Source organism: Ictalurus punctatus, chromosome 19 (genome assembly GCF_001660625.3).
Source record: "Ictalurus punctatus breed USDA103 chromosome 19, Coco_2.0, whole genome shotgun sequence".
In the NCBI taxonomy this organism is placed as follows: domain Eukaryota; kingdom Metazoa; phylum Chordata; class Actinopteri; order Siluriformes; family Ictaluridae; genus Ictalurus; species Ictalurus punctatus.
Window position 1 is genome coordinate 19,816,902 of NC_030434.2, and position 19,272 is coordinate 19,836,173.

General features: G+C 40.5%; 2 protein-coding genes across 4 annotated transcripts in view; both read right to left on the reverse strand.

Annotated features, from left to right (window-relative positions):
* Positions 1–3,931, reverse strand: part of cped1 (cadherin-like and PC-esterase domain containing 1) — an 84,228-nt gene extending 80,297 nt beyond the window's left edge. The window contains exon 1 of one of the 3 annotated variants that reach the window (XM_017494366.3): positions 2,920–3,921. In XM_017494366.3, coding sequence (XP_017349855.2) covers positions 2,920–3,177 — 258 coding nt within the window. In that variant the 5' untranslated portion in view covers positions 3,178–3,921. Of the gene's footprint in view, positions 1–2,919 lie in introns of all 3 variants that reach the window. The other 2 variants (XM_017494365.3, XM_053688046.1) reach the window with 2 other exon arrangements.
* A 2,337-nt stretch (positions 3,932–6,268) lies between these two features.
* On the reverse strand, positions 6,269–17,679 carry ing3 (inhibitor of growth family, member 3). The gene is made up of 12 exons (XM_017494368.3): positions 17,528–17,679; positions 17,314–17,385; positions 15,387–15,487; positions 15,021–15,086; positions 14,709–14,805; positions 12,388–12,459; positions 12,159–12,275; positions 11,890–12,053; positions 11,166–11,353; positions 9,755–9,947; positions 8,629–8,667; positions 6,269–7,472 (listed from the first exon to the last, which is right to left on the reverse strand). The coding sequence occupies exons 1-12, from the start codon at positions 17,553–17,555 to the stop codon at positions 7,356–7,358; spliced, it is 1,254 nt and encodes a 417-aa protein (XP_017349857.1). The 5' UTR covers positions 17,556–17,679; the 3' UTR covers positions 6,269–7,355.
* Positions 17,680–19,272: the final 1,593 nt, after the last annotated feature.

Genomic DNA, 19,272 nt, shown 5'->3' on the forward strand with positions numbered 1-19,272 from the left:
CACACACACACACACACACACACACACACACACACACACACCCATGACATGCCACAGACTGTAAATTACACACAGTGGCTCAGGAACATCAGATTATTTTGTTCCATGACTCAATAATAATTTTTATTAACAAAAACACCCATCAAAACACACCATAACAGTTAGAGGAAGAAAACACCTCGGAAAAGATCAAGGAAAATAATAAAATTTCAGGTGGTAACAATGACTCTGATTCACGTCAGGATGCATCACACCACCCCGCCGTTTATTATTTTCCTGGAACAGCATCTCCCCAGGTATTATTGTCTAAACGTTAAGTCTGTGAGTATCTCAGATTTAAATGGGACAGAAAATGTGAATTCTGCACAACACCATTTCTACATAATTAGAAATCAGCCAATCATGAGGAGTTAAAATCACACTTTTGAGTTTAAGGGTACAGACATGTGACTCCTCGCTCACTGCGCATTACTTGGAGCAGAGACACGTAGTCCTACACAGCATGAGAAAGCCAGCTCACAACACTATTAGACTGAGTGATTGCACACGCGCCCTTCACACAGAGAGCTCACAGCTGATCGGAGACACCTGTCACACACCACAACACACACACTTCCTCCTCAGAGCACTGGGATTATGAGCGGCTCACTTCCACAGTAGCTTTAAGCCGCTGCTCCATTCAACCTTATTCCTTCACTTTGACTTCTCATATAGACACATCTTTTGCTCAGACACTCAGTATGTTTACATGGACAACAATAATCCATTATTAACCTGATTAAGACAATACTCTGATTAAGAAAATAGCATGTAAACAGCCATTTTTAATTACCTTAATCCGATAAAGTCATACTCGAAGTAAACACAAATGGAATTAAGACATGTGGAGTATTCCTGTTTTAGTCGTATTATCGACGTATATTACAGACATGTACACACCTTAATCACACTATTAACGTCGTGTGGGAGTTTTCACCGCATTTTGCGACGGGACACGATCACACACGGCAGTGCTCAACCATTTGACGGCAAACAAGAGAGCACGGCTGTGTCCCAAACCGAGTATTTAACTACTATAAGCTTATAGTAGGTGAAATACATGTATCTCGGCTACTATATAGACGGTAAGTACGCGGTTTGAGACGCAGCCCACGGCTTCAAGCAGTCGTCTATTTGCACGTACAGCATGACAATAAATTAACTGCACTTGAAGAGTCCGTAAAAATTTTAAATAAAAACACCCAAAAACTGTAAACGGTACCATAACGAAGACCAACTGTATGTCGATATGTGAAATTCTAGAGGGACGTCGGATGGCGTGATGTGGGGACGTAATGACGTGTGACGTTATCTATGATCTATAACATGTAAAACCTGAACATGAAAGGAATCTTCTAAAAGTGACTCATATAAACACCTTAATCAGAATATTGTCTTATTCAGAATAAGGTCAATAATTAGATTATTGCTGTCCATGTCAATGTAGTCTATGTCTCACCATGTCTCAGCTCAGACACCAACACACACTTGGAGCAAAATCAAGAATAAACAGACCACCAGAGATGTTTTATCTTTAAAAGCTTTGATCATGTGCTCTCATCCTCCACTTCTAAAACACTGATGCAGGTGGGCGCCATGTCAGCGCTGACCAGAAACATGTGTGCAGTCATAAATCGCCCCTCCTCTATGAGGCCTCAGCCAACTGCCAGCCAGCCTTGAGCCTGTCCTCCTAAAATAACCTGAGAAAGACACCCAACATAAATAAACAATACTCGTCCACTATATTTAACAAGGACTTAACATAGGGTGAGTGGGGACTGGGCAAAGCTCTAAAGTGACCACATTTGCTCATATCGGAGACAAACTACACATTTCATGAATTTTTGTTTTGAAGATTACAGTGTTCTGTACAGTACAGTGAACAATATTGGTGTGTTTTTTGTTGTTGCATGAAATCCTACTGAAGTTTAATAGGGCATTCTGTGTGAAGGATTTCAGTCATCAGTCATTTCAGGTCATGGTGAAGGTCAAGTGGATTTCAAGGACAAGAGCATTCTAATGACTGGATCTCTATTCTGTTTTTACTACAATGAGACTGTGAGGCATTCCTAAGTCTCTCTCTTATTTGATGTCTGGTTGAATTTTGTTTACTCAGTACGTGCACCACACAGACTCTCTCACATGCAAGAATGTCCAACACGCCTCAACCAGCTCATGAAGAACCTAACAAAAACTTTCTTACAGTATTGAGTGTATACATAAATCTGCAAAACCGTACTAAGGACTTTGAGGTAATTATGACTTCGGTACCTCAGCACGCAGCATGGGGAGAACATGCAAACTCCACACACACATGGCCCCGGCGGGAATTGAACCCCGGACGTGTGAGGCGAACGTGCTGACCACTAAGCCACCATGCGCCCTCCTTCAGTATATATATATTTTTTATTTGGAAACCTTTACAAATAATTGAAGCTACTGTACACACCTGGACTAGTACTCCAAAAGCTAACTAATGGTGCACCTTCTCAGGTAAAAGATACCATATATACCAGAAATGATGAAACATGCACCACTGATGCAACAAAGATGTTGTTGCAGTTTGGTGCTTTTATTTTTGAGAGTTTCTGAAAGATCTTGTAGGGGTTTGCTTGTTTGTCTCTCTCGCAGAACCTTTGTTTGTTCCTACAGCAGTGGTCACCAAGCCTCTTCCTTGAGATCTACGTTCCTGCAGGTTTCATCTCCAACCTAAATCTAACACACCTGTTTTAGTTTATCAAGAGCTTCATGAAGGCTGAGTAGATGGTCAGGTGCGCACGATTATGGTTGGAGCTGAAGTCTTCATGAAAGTAGATCTTCAGGAACAGGGTTGCTGACCACTGGCCTACAGGAACCTTGTTCCAAAATGTTTGCACTTACTTCATTGTGATCATGCCAGGCTTCCAGGAAAGAGACGAGCTCTTCTGGGTGCTTGAGAAGCACTGTGTGGTCCTTCATCACAGATTTGTTCTTTTGGTCCTTTTGTCCAGGTCTGAAGCCTGTCCGGTTCACCACAGAGGTGTGGTAGATAAGAAACACAGCGAGCCCCACGAGCACAAGCGGGGCCGTGCGCCATGTGCGCCTCAGAGTCCCGAGCCCCAGGATCCGGCGCAGCAGCATCCCGATGCACAGACACATAGGGTACCATGGATGGGATGGGACGGGATGTCCGAGTCGCTCGGGTTTCCTTCTAAATGGTCACCGATGCGCTCAGGATTCCACACACACGCAATTTAGGAAACCATCTAACTTTCACAGCGGCATTCAAACTTTTTTGGAGGAAAAGAGAAAAATAATGCGCACTGACCCTCGCCGAGGCAAAGCGCGTTCAGAAACCTGGCCACATCCTCACGCAGTGTTGGAAACGCTACAGAATAAGCAGGGAAAGCTTGAGGAAAGAGGTGAAGAAAAGAAAAAAAAGCGCTCTTTCTTCTTCTTTTTTTGACCCTCCAGGAGCTCCTCCGAGGAGCGGAACTCCAGCACCGCCTCTCTCCGTCTGCGCCAAAACTGCGCTCCTGGAACAACCGGGCGGAAAAGTAAAGGCCGGGATTAAAAACACGCAGAAACTCTCCCAGTGAGACTGCAAAACTTATTCCATGAGCAGAAAAGCGCGATCAGATGATGGTTTCGACGGCTTGCTGTGTAGTGCGCGGCGGAGCTCTTCCACCTGGTTTGCGTTAATGGAGAGAGAGAGAGAGAGAGAGAGAGAGAGAGAGAGAGAGAGAGAGTAAACAGTTACTTCCTCTCTGGAGTTTGTAGACGAAGCTCCCGTTACTGCTCTCAGAAGTGAAGAGATCCTTTACAGAAGCAGCCTGAAACGGCGCAGTGGAACTCGGCTGGGAGTGTTAAAGCGGAATAACGGATTTCCAACACGCGGTACACACACACACACACACACACACACACACACACACACACACACACACATATATATATATATTTATATACACACACACACATATATACACACACATACACATATACACACACACACACACACACACACACATACACACACACACACACACACTAACCAGCCATAACATTAAATCCACCGGCCAATTATTGTGTAGGTCCCCCTTGTGCCACCAAAACAGCTCTGACCCGCGGAGGCATGAACTCCACAAGACCTCTGAAGGTGTGCTGTGGTATCTGGCACCAAGACGTTAGCAGCAAATGCTTTAAGTCCTGAAAGCTGCGAGGTATGATCTTCATGGATCAGATTTATTTGTACGGCACATCCCACAGATGCTCGATCGGACTGAGATCTGCGGAATTTGGAGGGCAAGTCGACACCTAGAAGTCTTTGTCAGACAGTTTTTGCAGTGTAGAAGGGCACATTATGTGAGAGGCCTCTGCTATTAGGGAATACTGTTGACATAAAGGGGTGTACTTGATCTGCAACAATGTTTAGGTAGATGGTACATGTTAAAGTAATATCCATATGAATGCCAGGAGCCAAGGTTTCCCAGCAGAACATTGCGCAGAGCATCACACCTCCTCCGCCAGCTTGCTTTCTTCCCATCCTGGCACTATCTCTTCCCCAAGCGACGCATACGCACCTGGACATCCACATGAGGTAAAAGAAAATGCAATTTAACAGACCTGGCCACCTTCTTCCATCGCTCCATTGTCCAGTTCTGATGCTCATTTACCCATCGTACGCACTTTCGGTGGTGGACAGGAGTCAGCATGGACGCTCTGAGCGGTCTGCAGCTACGCAGCTCCATATGCAGCAAGCTGTGATGCACTGTCTTCTGACTCCTTTCTATCATAGCCAGCATGAACCTTTTCAGCAACTTGTGCTACAGTAGCTCATCTGTAGGATCGGACCAGACAGGCTAGCCTTTGCTCCCCACACGCATCAGTGAGCCTTGTGAGCTCATGACCCTGTCTCCGGTTCATCAGTTGTCCTTCTTTCGACCAGTTTTGGTAGGTACTAACCACAGCATACTGGGAACACCCCATAAGACCTGCTGTTTTAGAGATGCTCTGATCCAGACGTCTATCCATCACAACTCGTCCCTTGTGAAAGTTACTCAGATCCTTACCCTTGCCCATTTTTCCTGCTTCCAACACATCAACTTCAAGAACTAACTGTTCATTTGGTGCCTAAATATATCCCAACCCCTGACAAGATAATCAATCCTATTCACCTTCAGTGGTTTTAATGCTATGGCTGGTCAGTGTACATACATAGATACCCTTTTCCATGAAAGTGTTATAAAGGCTACTTAAACAATTTTTTTTTTAATGAAATCAGGGTTCAAATAAAGTTATTCGTGGTTTTGATTTTATATTATCATTCTTCTTTGAGATACCCATTAACTTCAGGGATATACCTGAAAAAAAAAAAAAAAGGATTTGTGTAAGAAATAAAACATTTAGTAGCATGCTATAATATCAATGACATGAAGCAGGGTTATACCCCACCAAGGTTTTCCAATAACACCACACCCCTAAGTGCTGTACTCCTCTCGTTCCACACGAGCTTGCAAACCATTGCACTTTTTTTTTTTTTTTAACTTTATTAATGAATACTTGTTTTTTTTTTTTTGGTCACATATGTAGAACATCTGTGAAACAAGCTCTTATTTATGGTATAACAGCTATAAACAGTTGTTCCCTCACCAGCCTCTCCATTTGTTCTTTCTTTAAGTTAATGAGACGGATCACAGCTCATCATGTTACAAAGAACAAAACAAAGCCACAAACGCCGCTGTCCTGAAGACAGTGATGGTGGAAAGCTTACTTACTGTTACAAAGCACTGACACTGGAGACTCCTTCCATAAATGTTAACCATGAAAATCTGAATCATATCTGGTATACCTAATGTCTATTATTATTTATTAAAATAAGTTTGCACACCTACATTTATCGTCCTCATTAGAGATGCACATTCATCAACAGCCTCAACTGTGGCAGATTTGATAGTGCTTGTTAAAAACACAAGACATGAAATATTACTTATGATATTCTGCGCTTTTTATTTTATTCTTGTCTACAGTATAGTTTTTAACTCAACCAGTTTAGTCAAATTATTCAGCTGATGCAACTGTTGAGTTGGTAATTTCTTGCTTTGTGATGATCGTGTCCAAGAACAAATCTTTTTCTCCCCAACATGCCAAAGAACTGTCCGAGAAGTAAAAAGTGCGTGTTCACATACAATAGAGGGAAAAATGGGATGAAATGAGTTCAAACAGAAAAAGCACACTTTAACACACGAAATACCAAAATTATTGATCGTTTTATTTTTTTTTTCCCCTCATCAGGAAACTTTAAATCACCACTTCAGTGCAGGCCAGACTACACATTCACACACATCCTGTACACATCACATCAAACACACACACACACACCAACAATCACTGTTCTTTCTATAATACACCTGGCAGCACCTGGCTTTAAACGCCCAGACAAAAAATATTTTCATGCTTATCTGCAAGTGTGAACATTTTCCTGTTTTTTGTTTTTTTATTATTTGTGCGCTCAATCACTCAGCTGAATGAAATCCTGACTAATATGTAAATAAATGCACTCTTACAGATAAACACAAATTCCTTGAAATGTGTGAGGTCTTGGGTGATATGAGGTTCCATCCCCAAGTGAAGCACAATTCAATATAAATACTGCAGCGTATCCCGTATTTCTGGTCACGAAGTGCTGCAGTACAGAGGATTTAGTGTTTTTTCTGCTCCCAACAGACCTGAATCCACTCACCGGCTCATTATGGAACCCTGCATGAGTTAAAAATGTGCATTTTAGAGCAGAGAAAACACTAAATCAGCAGTGCAGGGGGAACCCCAGGACCTGGATTGAAAACCCCTTGTGTACTGAATATAAATACTTCCAGATAACACCAGTATCGTCAGGCTCGTCTCGTTCAGAGGCACTGCGGATTTCGTGTCAATTTCCGGGGTCCATAGTTCATCAACACATTCCCGAGTTCGTCTTGTCTTTGCGAATATGGAATAATAGGAGTGAGATGCACTAATTTGTGCTGGAGGTCATGACCCCTACCATCACACATGGTAGGCTGAGGAATGTCTGAGGGTTGGTGTATATCAACAACTCTCCCCTACCAATCAGGACTTTAATCGAAGATAAAAATAACTAAAAGGTCGTGTCTCATCTTACATTTACACACACACAAACACGCACACAATTTCCTCAAAAGCTCATTTTCACATTTCACAAACCGGAGATCACATTGAAGACTTCTCTCACACAGTTTTCTTTACAAGGGGAAACAGGGGTCGAATCAGGCAGTGAGATTGGGTAGGGTTTTTGGGGTCATCTCTGGGGTGATGAATGTCTATTTATGCCGGCTTCCTCTCCTCTTCATGGCTGCTGTACACTGTGGGCAATACCACTTTCCTTTGGGTGCCTCGGTCAAGCCCACGCAGCCGTAGTGGAACCACTCGATAGGACACTGCAGAAACAAGAAATCGTTCAGATGAACACAGTGTGTCATTTCTAGTTTTCTACACAGCATCTGAAAGCAGTCCGTACAGGATTTAGTGGAGGCTTTTTGTGATTGTTTGCAAAATTGCATGATTGTGCTGCCGTTTTTTTTTCTCCTTCTAAATTTGCGAGTTTTTTGTGCTTTATTTTTTTGCGGAAAACTACGAATTGGCGAAATTACATTTGCAGGTAATTGTCACTCACGATGATGTTTGTTAGTAAATGAGACCTTTTAGCTGTACTCATGTTCGACACACGTGAGTTGAAGATGGCTTTGACTGACGTCGAACGACGCATCTTTTCCCAAATCTGGAGAACATCTTTTGTAATTCTGAAAAATTGCAAGCGCCTCCAAATATCACAGAGTTTGCTTGCTTGATTTCACGTTAATCTCTGCGATCACAAAATCGCTGAAATGATGGAGGGACTGAAGTGAGTGGCTTACTTTTTTGGCCGACTTATCAGGAAGAAAATGTAACCATTACAGATGTCAGTAGAGATGAGATGATCACAATCGTATTACGAAGTTCTCTTAGTGATGCTAAATATTGCTAGGCTCAAACTGAGCCATGTGTTCACCATGATTATAGTGAATGTGAAAGCTAAGTTTTCCCTATGAAGTTGCTCGATATGCCAGAATTCACAGGCGTTCAATACCAAGTACACTTATTCTTACTTTACCAACACATTTAAGAGGGAAGTTGATATTCCGGACAAGTTTGTCTGGTTTCCACCATCACTATGCCCTTACATCTGAATAACTATGTGCTAGCTATCTAGACAAATAGTCAACCTCAATCATAAGCTATCTGCCATGACTGGTCCATAATTCCAACAAGTGTTATGACTTGAACCACTCACACAGTGTTTATTCACTTTCCCATACTGAAAGCACAAGCGCACACACACACACACACACACACACACACACACACACACACACACACACACACACACACACACACACACACAGGTTCTACGTGAACACACCACATGACGCTCATGGCTTTAGTCAACTATGAATAAAGCACTCATCTAGCTCGCTGTGTAAAAGGACTCATATAAAGAAGCCAGTGACCAAGCTGTGTTTACTGAAGTTATTTGACTGGAGGAAGTGCACTTACATCCTGGTTATCACAGCCAACCATCTCTCCATAAGACACCTGCAAATGTAGAGAGACTTATTATGCACTTGTGCTGAGGCAAAGATTAAAGACACATGCAACTGGAGAGAGAGAGAGAGAGAGAGACATGGTACTACAAGTTGTTTTGGAGTAACACACAATATGATTAACAAACGTATTGTTGTTTTGTGGCCCGTTCTAATACGAAGACACTGTGGGAGCCAATACATTTGCGCGCGTGCGCACACACACGCACACACACTTATATAAACTTCGGGGGGGGTTGTGTTTACAACTCATTTTAGACATCACATTTACTTCACAAGAATATTCACTGAAACAAGCGACGAAGAAATAACACTAAGTGGGTGTGGGCTGCGATGGAATTTTGGAAAATAGCCAGCCAGCGATATTGGAATTTCCACCAACCTAAAACAACAAGTCAGACTGAAATAAACTGTTACATCACGAACTAAAATATAAAGTACTTTCAAATGTTAATGTGAAATTACTACTAATTACTAAAAAAATAGTACATTTATTCCAGTAGACATGCTGCTCCAGTAATATTCTTCATATATATACTCCAATAATACTCTCAGAATGAAAGATATAATAATAATAATAATAATAATAATAATAATAATATAAATATATTAAATGCACTACCGGTGTCAAAAATTTGGAGACACTGGAGTTTGAAGTCCCCAAACTTTTGACACCGGTAGTGTATACACCTAACCACACGGGACAGGTTCTTACTGGTACGATCTGAGATTTTGCCCCAAGTTTGTTCTAGCTAACTATTTTATAAGGCAAACACAAAGCCATGACTCAAAAACATCAGCCTAAACACTGGATTTTCTGATTTACAGGCAGGTAATGATACTTCCTGAGTGGTTAAACAATAAAATGGTCTGTTTTTCATTTGCAAAGCCTGAACTAATATTATTATATTTATAATATTTACATGTGTCTGCATGCCAGAATTTCACCGTTATTAAAATGGATTCTATAACGAACGCAATATACTTTACATACTCTCTGCAACCCTGGACCAATTCAGTAATGAGGTGGGCTAATTCACTCAATGTGCCTGTAAAAACAAAGAGAAGTGTGCGCGCACCTGGTTGCAAATGCAGTAGCGGGGCTCGTTGGGGTCGTAAGTCCAGTCCACTTGGCCGCTGCTGTCGCTCTCTGGTAGCGCGGCCGTCTGCTGCGCCAGCTCGTGAGCCAGAGCCGAGGAGGAGGAACAGGACGACAGGGAGGAAGAGGACGAAGATGACGAGGATTGGTGGTTGGAAGACTTATTGTTGTTTCTGCACACACGAGACAAAGAAGAGAGCGATACAGATATTTAACGTACATGCTAGGAGTGTGTCAGATCGTATCGTCCATGACACGCCACAAAACTACGATACAAAGTTTTCACGTGACGTCACATTCTTATAGGAACGCCCACCTGGAGGGCAAAAAACGGCTTTCTACCGCTGGTTATTTAACAAGCATGGAGAAAGGCATATCCCACAAGGGAGAAGAATTCATCTCCAAAAAAGGAGCCTCCTCTGTAACATAGCAGTGGTTCGGGTACAGAAGACCGGTAAATCAAACATCAACAAAAGGCTGGAAACACATCAAATTGGTTCCAACACCTCAAGCAAAAGCCCCGACCAGAATATGAGGAAAGTCAGATGTTGTGCCAGAAGAAAGCATCAACAAGTAACGTCAAACACTAGAAAAGTGCTGAATGTGACCATTTTCATATCGTCGTTTATATTGTTAGTTAAGTCTATATCGCCCATCCCTAATACACGATTTACATGCATAGCACGTGTGTCAGTCAGGAAGTCTGATATTAGGCTTCCTGTTAAGAGAATTCTCAAAATCCTGCCATTGAATTCATAAAAAAATTTCTATGAGTTTTTTTTTTTTTTTACCCTTGCAAACAATGACCCCTGTACAGTTGTAAAGTTGTTACATTATTTATTCTCTTCAGGAACAGCTCACGAAGAACAGAGAAGGGTGGAAAAATAGTGAGCTTTTTTAAAAAAATTATTATTATTATTCTTACATGTAAAAAAGAAAATCACAATTGTCATAATTCTGGTTGTTTGAATTTGAAAGGTTCATTAGACTTTATTTTCAGCTACGCAAATCTGAATCCGCAACAGACTCAGTCTTGAAAAAAGGCCGTGCCATTTTCATCAACCATCTGTCATAAAGTCAGATTAAAATGGTCAGTTCAGCTCTACTAATCTGGTTTCCTGGAATGAGAATCATAATCCAAATATACATATTTATACATAAATATACATAGTACAAATATAATTACTACACATGGCTCTTTCACAACTTCTCAAATAGTATGGAATTAAAGGTTTCTGAATAGAACATATGACGCTCCATTTTCCAATAAAAATATACTGTTCCCTGTAACAACAACATAACAAAAGTAACTAGACTATAAATAATGTACCAAATAAATCTGTGAAAAGGCTACATGAGGACCATGTTACCAGTGTGTGTGAGACTCTTACTTGCTCTTGCGTCCTGCACGGGAGTCTGAGCTGTTGCTGGTGGTGAGGTTCTGTGTGAGAGTGGAGGCCAGAGTCGAGGACATGTAGCCAGAAGACTCTCTGCTCGAAGCAAAGTCCCGAGCCAGGATATCGTTCTTAATGGCCTCGTAGGAAGCCTTCATACTCGACGTCCTCCTGCCCTCCTTCATCTGCAATGCGAGACCATACACGCACCACAAAACACCTGTAAGATCTAATATAGCACATTCAACACTGGATTTCATAGACGAACTCTGTATGTTTAACTTCGTATAACCTAATGCAGTGCGGAATTATTATTATTATTTTAACAAAATTACTTTTTGATATTTTGCCAGGGAAAACGGGCGACTGTTGGAAATTGTTAAGAGCAATATCACTTCGAAACCAGATGTTTTGTTTATATTAAATATTGAATTTTTTTTTTAAAAAAGTGTCAAGCTTATATTTGCATTCATTTTCCTACATCAAGCGACAACGGGTTCAAAAGACCAGAGTGCTCGGCAACTAAAATGCTGCATGAAACAAATATAAATATTCATTTTTCCCTTTAAACGTCATTATGATGAAAATTTGAATAGCGCACTTAGTTTTTACAGATTTATAACAATTATATGTGTACTGAAACAGTACAGATGTTGCAGACGGGAAGAAGGAAGGAAGGAAAGGTGGGGAAGAAGGAAGGAGTGAGCGAGTTTTGTTTCACCTGTGCTGTGGCCTGCACTGCCTGAGCCGCTGCCATACTGATGGCCCCTGCACCGGCAGCTGGACCCATTGGCAGAGAGGTCAGGTTGTAGGAGGAAAGAGCTTGGGAGGAGTTCACATTGTACACACTGTTGGACGAAGAGGACGTGCTGTTCACTCTGCAGCCTGTCACACACACACACACACACACACATTAGCAAAACAACTGAGGCAGTCAAGCAATATGAGCAATTTTAAATGTTTATAGAGAACATTTTATGCTTTCTTTACCCGGCGTATTCTCTTTGGAGGCATCTGATGTGAGTGTCGAGAGCAGAGCTTCAGATTTAAACTTCTTCTCTGGCACATGCTCAGTAGTGTGGTGAGTTGGTGCACTGTACTTCCTTTCTGATAAGTACACACAGACACACATGTTACAGAAACACAATAGAGTAGAAAGTATGAGAGCATGTCTGGTAGAGAGAGAGAGAGAGAGAGAGAGAGAGGCGATGCATCTTACTTTCTCCCGTAACGTGCGAGTGAACATGATGGTTATTGACAGGTTGAGAAGGACTGTCCATTTCCAACGATCCTGTAGTAAGAAAAAGAAAGAATTATTAAAATGGCTCAACAAGAGTAAGCTTGCAAATGCAAACACAAACCAATTTAGACTAAAGGAGCAGAGTGGAATTTGCAGTCAAATGCTGACTGCGAGCAGAATGGCATTTGCAGTGTAAATACAGATAAACCTTCCTATTCCTCCAAAATGACAAACTCCCCTCGGGGTAAACTTCATACAGTATGCTTTGCTAGCCCACTGAGCACAGAAAAACCATGAAGAGATGAGTCCCATGTTCTGGATGCCTGGAAATCTAACTGACTAATCTTCAAAGTGGTAGCTAATGTAGCGTAATAACATATGTCGAGTGCATTAATACATGACTATGGGAGAGTTCATAATTATCCTTTACTAACAAGGTTTTAGAGCTACAACAACTAAACAATGATAATAATCAGTTATGAAAATCGCCGTCAGCGAATCTATTTATTGACTGCGTTACTTCTGTTCCGAAAACGCATCGGAGAGTACAGACCAAAGTTGTGTCCCAAATGACATACTGTACACTTACACTATGCACTCTACCGTCTAGTGTATGAATTTCAGAAGGTAGTATTGTCTCAAATGGAAAACGAGCGGTTTCTTTACTAACAGGAAGCATAAACCGTTTCTCAGTCGACGGCACGTGACGTCAAATGCACGTAACGCGACACTGCTAGAGAGGTTCTGTATAATTACCTCCCAGAACTGTCTTGCACGACTGCGTTCTCAAAGAGCAGGCTCCTGCCTCCGAACGCAAGATGACATGAGCGGGTTTATTGCGTTTCATCTACGCGCGCTGAGATGCAAGTTATTTATTATATACAAAAAGGCCCACAGTGGCTTCTCCTACAGCAGCAGATTCATTATTCTTTTAGGTATTTGCGCCAGTTTATTGTGAAGTAACGCATTTGTTCTCTTCGACTCGCTAGATGGAAACTGCGCTTTGGGTTGGGGGAAACTGGTGCAAGTTGCTTAAAAGGTTTCGTTTAATTCCAGTTTGTCAGTATACTCTGTATTTGCGCGATTGAAGTGTAAAGTCAGTCGTTTATTATAACAGGAGTGATGTATTAGTAACGAGGCCATGTTGCTCCTCACGCTCAGTGTAGACACGGTGATAAACAATGGGAACGTGAGAAAGATCTCTAATGTCTAATTAAAACCCTATGGCCTAAGTAAACAGGAGTAAAACATTATGCTAAAAGCAGTGAGTAACAGAAACCACAAGGTGCAGTGAAAGTGAAATTTTCTTATTAATTTAGGACTGTAGTTTCATCATCAGTGCTTTCTTGCGAATCCATAAAAAATAATGCAGAAATACTTACATAGAATATAAACTAAACTAAAGACTAAACTTTCAGTCTGAAGTTTATATTCACAAGACTCAGTTTGTAGATTTTAAGCAAATGGGAAAAAAATGGTATTGAAAGTTCTGTTTTTTGCCATCCAATTAATCGATAAAATAATCGGCCAATTAATTGCTTATGAAAATAAGCATTAGTTGCAGCCATGCAAGGTTCCGAATATAGCATCATGTTGAGCTATAGTATTCCATCCTCACATACCAGGTACATCGGAGATATTATACGATATTATATCTACTAACATGTTTATTTTCTCTCAGTATGGTTAACTGTGAGTAGGAGATCTTTATGACTGCTTCACTTGCTCAGCTTTGCCAGTGTTTCCACATACTGTGTGTCCCTGCTTCTGAAATGATCTCCTGTCATCCATGCAGATTAATTAATCTGTAGAGTTAAAATAATTCTACCATCTACCAGACTGCATGTCCTTGGCCATGTGTGTGTGTGTAGTGAAGGAGGAGGAGAGATTGTGCAGGAGTACTGATTCGCAGAAATCAATAAGAAGGCTTTTTCATTTTCTGGTTGTTAAGCTTACATGAATGACAGGCAAGTATGATTAAAAAAAAATAACAGCCTAGATACAAAATCTGCTTGCGTCTCGTAGCTCAGTGCAGCAGCTCACATCTACAAAGACGCTCCACCGAAAACACACAATGTTTGCTGCTTCCTGCAGTTGGGTCGCCTTTTCCCTGCAATCGAACCACACTGGAGTTTGCTTGGTAGCGTACTCAGAAAACCCTCGGTCAGACAATTACTGTGTTCTCGTCTGCCTAAGGAACCGCACTGAAGAGGACCGGGATTCGAATAAAACCGGCAAAACATTGCAAATGTAAAATTGTTCTACGCATGCTGACTGAACAACAGCTGTCCGTTACTCACGTCTCTCCAGGACCTCTGTAATGCCGGCGTTGTCCGCTTCAAGCTCCATTTTGAACTTTGCAAGCTCCTGATCCAACTTCCTCAAGTGTCGATCCACCTAATCACAACAAAACCTCTTAATCAACATCAAAACATACTTTTAATAACTATCAGCATTTCACCAGGGTTTTTTTTTCCTCTAACAAATTCATCTTGTTGCTTATTAAATTCAACTTCTTCCTAAGCTCCATAGTTTATTGACTGTCATATTGTGACTGACCGCCACCTAGTGGCTAATCAGATGTAGTGCACTATAAACAGTTTTTCACTCACCAGATCATATATTTGATTGGCTAACTGGACTTTTTCATCAGCATCTTCCAATGCTTTATAATAGTCCTGACAGAAAGCAAATCATTGCAGTCATTTCAGAGTCATTCCAGCGATCACCTTCAACAGGCAAAGTTTGTAAAAAGTAAAGTGACATGAGGGTTTACATGCAGTGAGAACGATTTAGCTGTGTGTGTGTGTGTCTGTGTGTATATTATATATAAATCTCTGCAAACTAAAAAAAAAACTACAAAATACGAATGCAAGGTAGGCGGAATGGTAAATAAAGCAGTCTGTTTTGGGACTAAAGAGCTATTCTAGCAGATGTTCTATTGGTGCTTGGTGAAAATTGCATCTTTTATCCCCTACCTTCTTAATAACCTCCATCTGCTCCTCCCTCCATTCGGGTTTGTTCTTCTTAGCGTTGGCAAAGAACTCATTAACTCTCTGCTCCAGCTGGTCCATAGCATCTGTAAAGCGCAAGCAGCGTTATGATGAGCACGGCCGTCTCAAAGTACTGATCCGACCCCGAGTCGGTGAGAATGTGGAGTTACTGACCATAACAAACCCAACAACAATGTTCTTAAAAAGATCCTTTTATACGTAGATAGATTCTATAATAAAATTTTCACCACCAGCCTTAGAGTTTTTTATTTATTTATTTATTTATTTATTAATTAAATGGTTGATTAATACCGTGATATTTTTTGACTAAGTTTCCATACTGTGAAAATGTCACTACTACTACTGACCAAACTCGTTCCTGCTAATAGCTCTGCTCCGAGACGGGTCTCGACACACGGGGACGGGCGCACGATATTACACTAGCTCAGTAAGACGGTAATAAGATGCATTTTTACACACATTTGAATCATTGCCATGAAAATACTCAGCATGTGCCAGGTAATTACCTCCTTTAGAGACTTTAGAGCCGGCCAGGACCAGCCTAATAAAGATCATTATCCAGCTCAAATAAATTCATACTGTTGTTTTTAATTAAAATCGTCATGAGCCAAAACAGAATGGGAAATTTGAATTTGAAAAAAAAAAAGGAAAAAATAAATAAATAAAAAGAGCGGTCTCCATTATTACGCTACACAGTGACTGATAAAACGTGCTGATGATATGTAATTCACTCATACATCTTCAGTAAGCATTTTATCCTGGTCAGGGTAAAGGTGGTGAATCCAGAGCCAATCCTGGGAACACGCCCAGGATGAGCCACCAGTCCATTCATGGACACACGCATTTACCAGAGTTTTTGTTGTGGTTGTTGCGGCCAAAAATGCTGAGGCTTTGTTAAAAATTTGTGACACAATGTGCAGAGTTTTTTGTGCTTTTTTGCAGCAAACTACTTGAATTAGCTAAAATCGCAACTGCGTTAAATTATTTTGCACTGTGATGTTTGCTGAGACCGTTCATCTGTACTTATGTTCGACAGGGCTTTGGCTCAACGCGCGTTGTGATGACGTCACATGACACGTCTTGGCCCAAACCTGCAGAAAACCTGCTGTAATTCAGAAAAATCGCACGCTCCTCTGAATATTGCGGCGTTTCCATGATTTGCCATTCATTTCTGTGATCGAAAATCCTGGACAGACTGATCTACACTTAGGATGCTGAATTGCCCACAACGGCATGCTTTGAGGGGGTTGGAAGGAAAGCAGAGAACCCCGAGGAAACCCAGACAGACAAAGAGAGAACATTAATTATTCATCATCAGGAGAAAAATCCTAATTAATTCCACACTAATCCCAGGTCGTAACACTGCAAAATATAGAAAACGTCTAGGGGTGTGTGTATGTATGGAGGGTGCGAATACTTATGCAGGACACTGAATTTACAGAACTTTGAAAAACAAAATATATAATTAGTGTGATCTGCTTTGTAGGTGATATAAGTATCCACTGGGGCTTACAGAAATCCTCCTTTCAGATGCTGACACACGAACACATTAAAAAAAAAAAAAAAGTTGTTGTTGTAATTGTTTACTAAACTGAGATTTGTTTTTGTTTTTTTGACAATCCAGCCTGAAGCGTTTCCGCGCATCTTTAGTTTTAAAATGATCCTCCAAACTTGTACCTGACTTGTAGAACTGCAATTAAGTTCAGCTCTCATCACAAAATGTACAAGAAAAACAAATCCATTCACTTGAACTGTTATAAACCTCTATTATTATTGTTGTTGTTGTTGTTGTTATTATTATTGTTGTTGTTGTGATTCCTCTAACTCAGAGTGTAGTGTTTAGCTTTAGCCCACTTGGTTGTCACACTGCCGCCCGATCGCACTGTCTTACTCTGCACTTGCAGGTCCATCTCTCGCATTTCCGTAAACCTGTCGCGGAGATCCATGGGTAGCTGCTCGATCACTGCCAGAGAGAAGAAAAACCAAAATGACGGACTAGCCTAGCAGGCTAACAGCTGCGTACCATTATCACCAAAACACGAGCCGGATACTCAAACAAACTCGCTCATTCAATCACGAAAAAATAAAACTAGGTATAGACTTACTTTCGAGGTAGTCCTCCAAGTACAGCATTTTGGCAAATACGGTGTTTTTTCACGGTTTTGCAGAAGGCGTTGTAATCGTCAATATGGCGCCGACGGTCGCTGAACCCTAAGAGAAGAAAAAAACCAACTGTAAAAGGGGAGGGACGCTACGTCGACGACGTGCACACTCATTGGCTGTTGATAACGCGCACGGAAATGGCATCACTATGTACACACCACGGGATTAGTAGTTTTTAATTGCGCACCGCCCCACAGCCGTACTACAGGCTTGCCTCAAATCGGCGTTTCGATTCAAGTTATTTCTCAAAAATGTTCAAAACTTAAACATCTCAAACATCTGTTATAAGTAATAATACATTCCTCGTAATTAAAGTACAGTTTTATGAGCGGAGAAAATTATTATTATTATTATTATTATTATTATTATTATTATTATTATTATTATTATTATTTATATTTAAAAATTTCTAATACAAGCAATTTTGTTCAGTTTCCTCAAAGATGTTCAACAGAAACGTAAAAGTAATCAAATCTACAAATAATACAAAACTTCAGTAGTTGTTGTTTAATCACACTTGTTCTCATCCTTTCATAAAGCGTTTCATCACGCTTGCTTATTATTTCATATTGAAATGTAAAAGAAAATAGGCATGCCCATACATTTGCTGGTAGCTGTTACTTTGATGGAAACTTTCCATTAAAAAGAAAAAATGTATTCTTTGACTAAGTCTTGTGATTTTAAAGAAGTGACATTATTTTCTTCAGATGAATGTATACAAGAACAGGGCGGACAGTTTGCTGTAATAGAGGTTCTAATAATTAGAAAAAGGTTCCTAGTTAAAATTGAGGAGTAAATGTAGTAGACTAGTCAAACATTAAAAGAGGGGAAAAAAGATAAATACATCTCTAATCAGGAAGTATATCCAAGACAACAGCATATACACTTACTGACAAATGTGTATCTTTACATAAAATTAATCACATTATACTTAAGTGTGAAAAGACATCAAATCTATATTTGTTATATAACTTTTATGTGGAAACATATACTTTAGTAAAAAAAAAAAAAAAAAAAAAAAAAAAAAAAAAGATTTAACAGTGTAAATGGAATTCCAATAGTCATGATGACAGCTTTATTTAAAGTAAGTTTATGGTAAGGATGTGATGCTTAAAGAGCTGTATGGATCTGAAACTGAGCATCTTTATCAGGGTCGATGCTTTATTGACACCGGGTAGAAGTGAAATGTTGGATTGGTATTATGACAGATTTATCACATTGTCCGATCTGTGTCTGTGATGTTAACCAAGACAACACATACAACACGTACAACACACGAACCTCTGATTTTCCAAGTAACTTGGCGGCATAATTCTGCAAAGTGTGTACTCTGTTACTGAGAGGACATCAGTATCAGATTAATGTCAGGTATCAACAGCTTTCCAGAGCTCTAAAATCAGTAACATATCCAAAATGGAAAAAGTGGGGTCAAACCACTTGTGACCCAAGCTACTGAGATTAGAGTGATATAGGGCACTGAATACCAGGTGTATTCAAGGAACATCAGCCTCAAGAGGGCAGTGGTGTCTGAAAATTCACTTACAATCAGCCTCATAAGGTGTAACAAACTCTATCATGAGGAAATATTTGCTCAAAAAACCTGGTATAAGTTTCAGATGGTGTCATATTCCATGAATCATCATTATCAAAACGTGCTACATGAAGAAGGTGCAATTTCTGTAGAGAT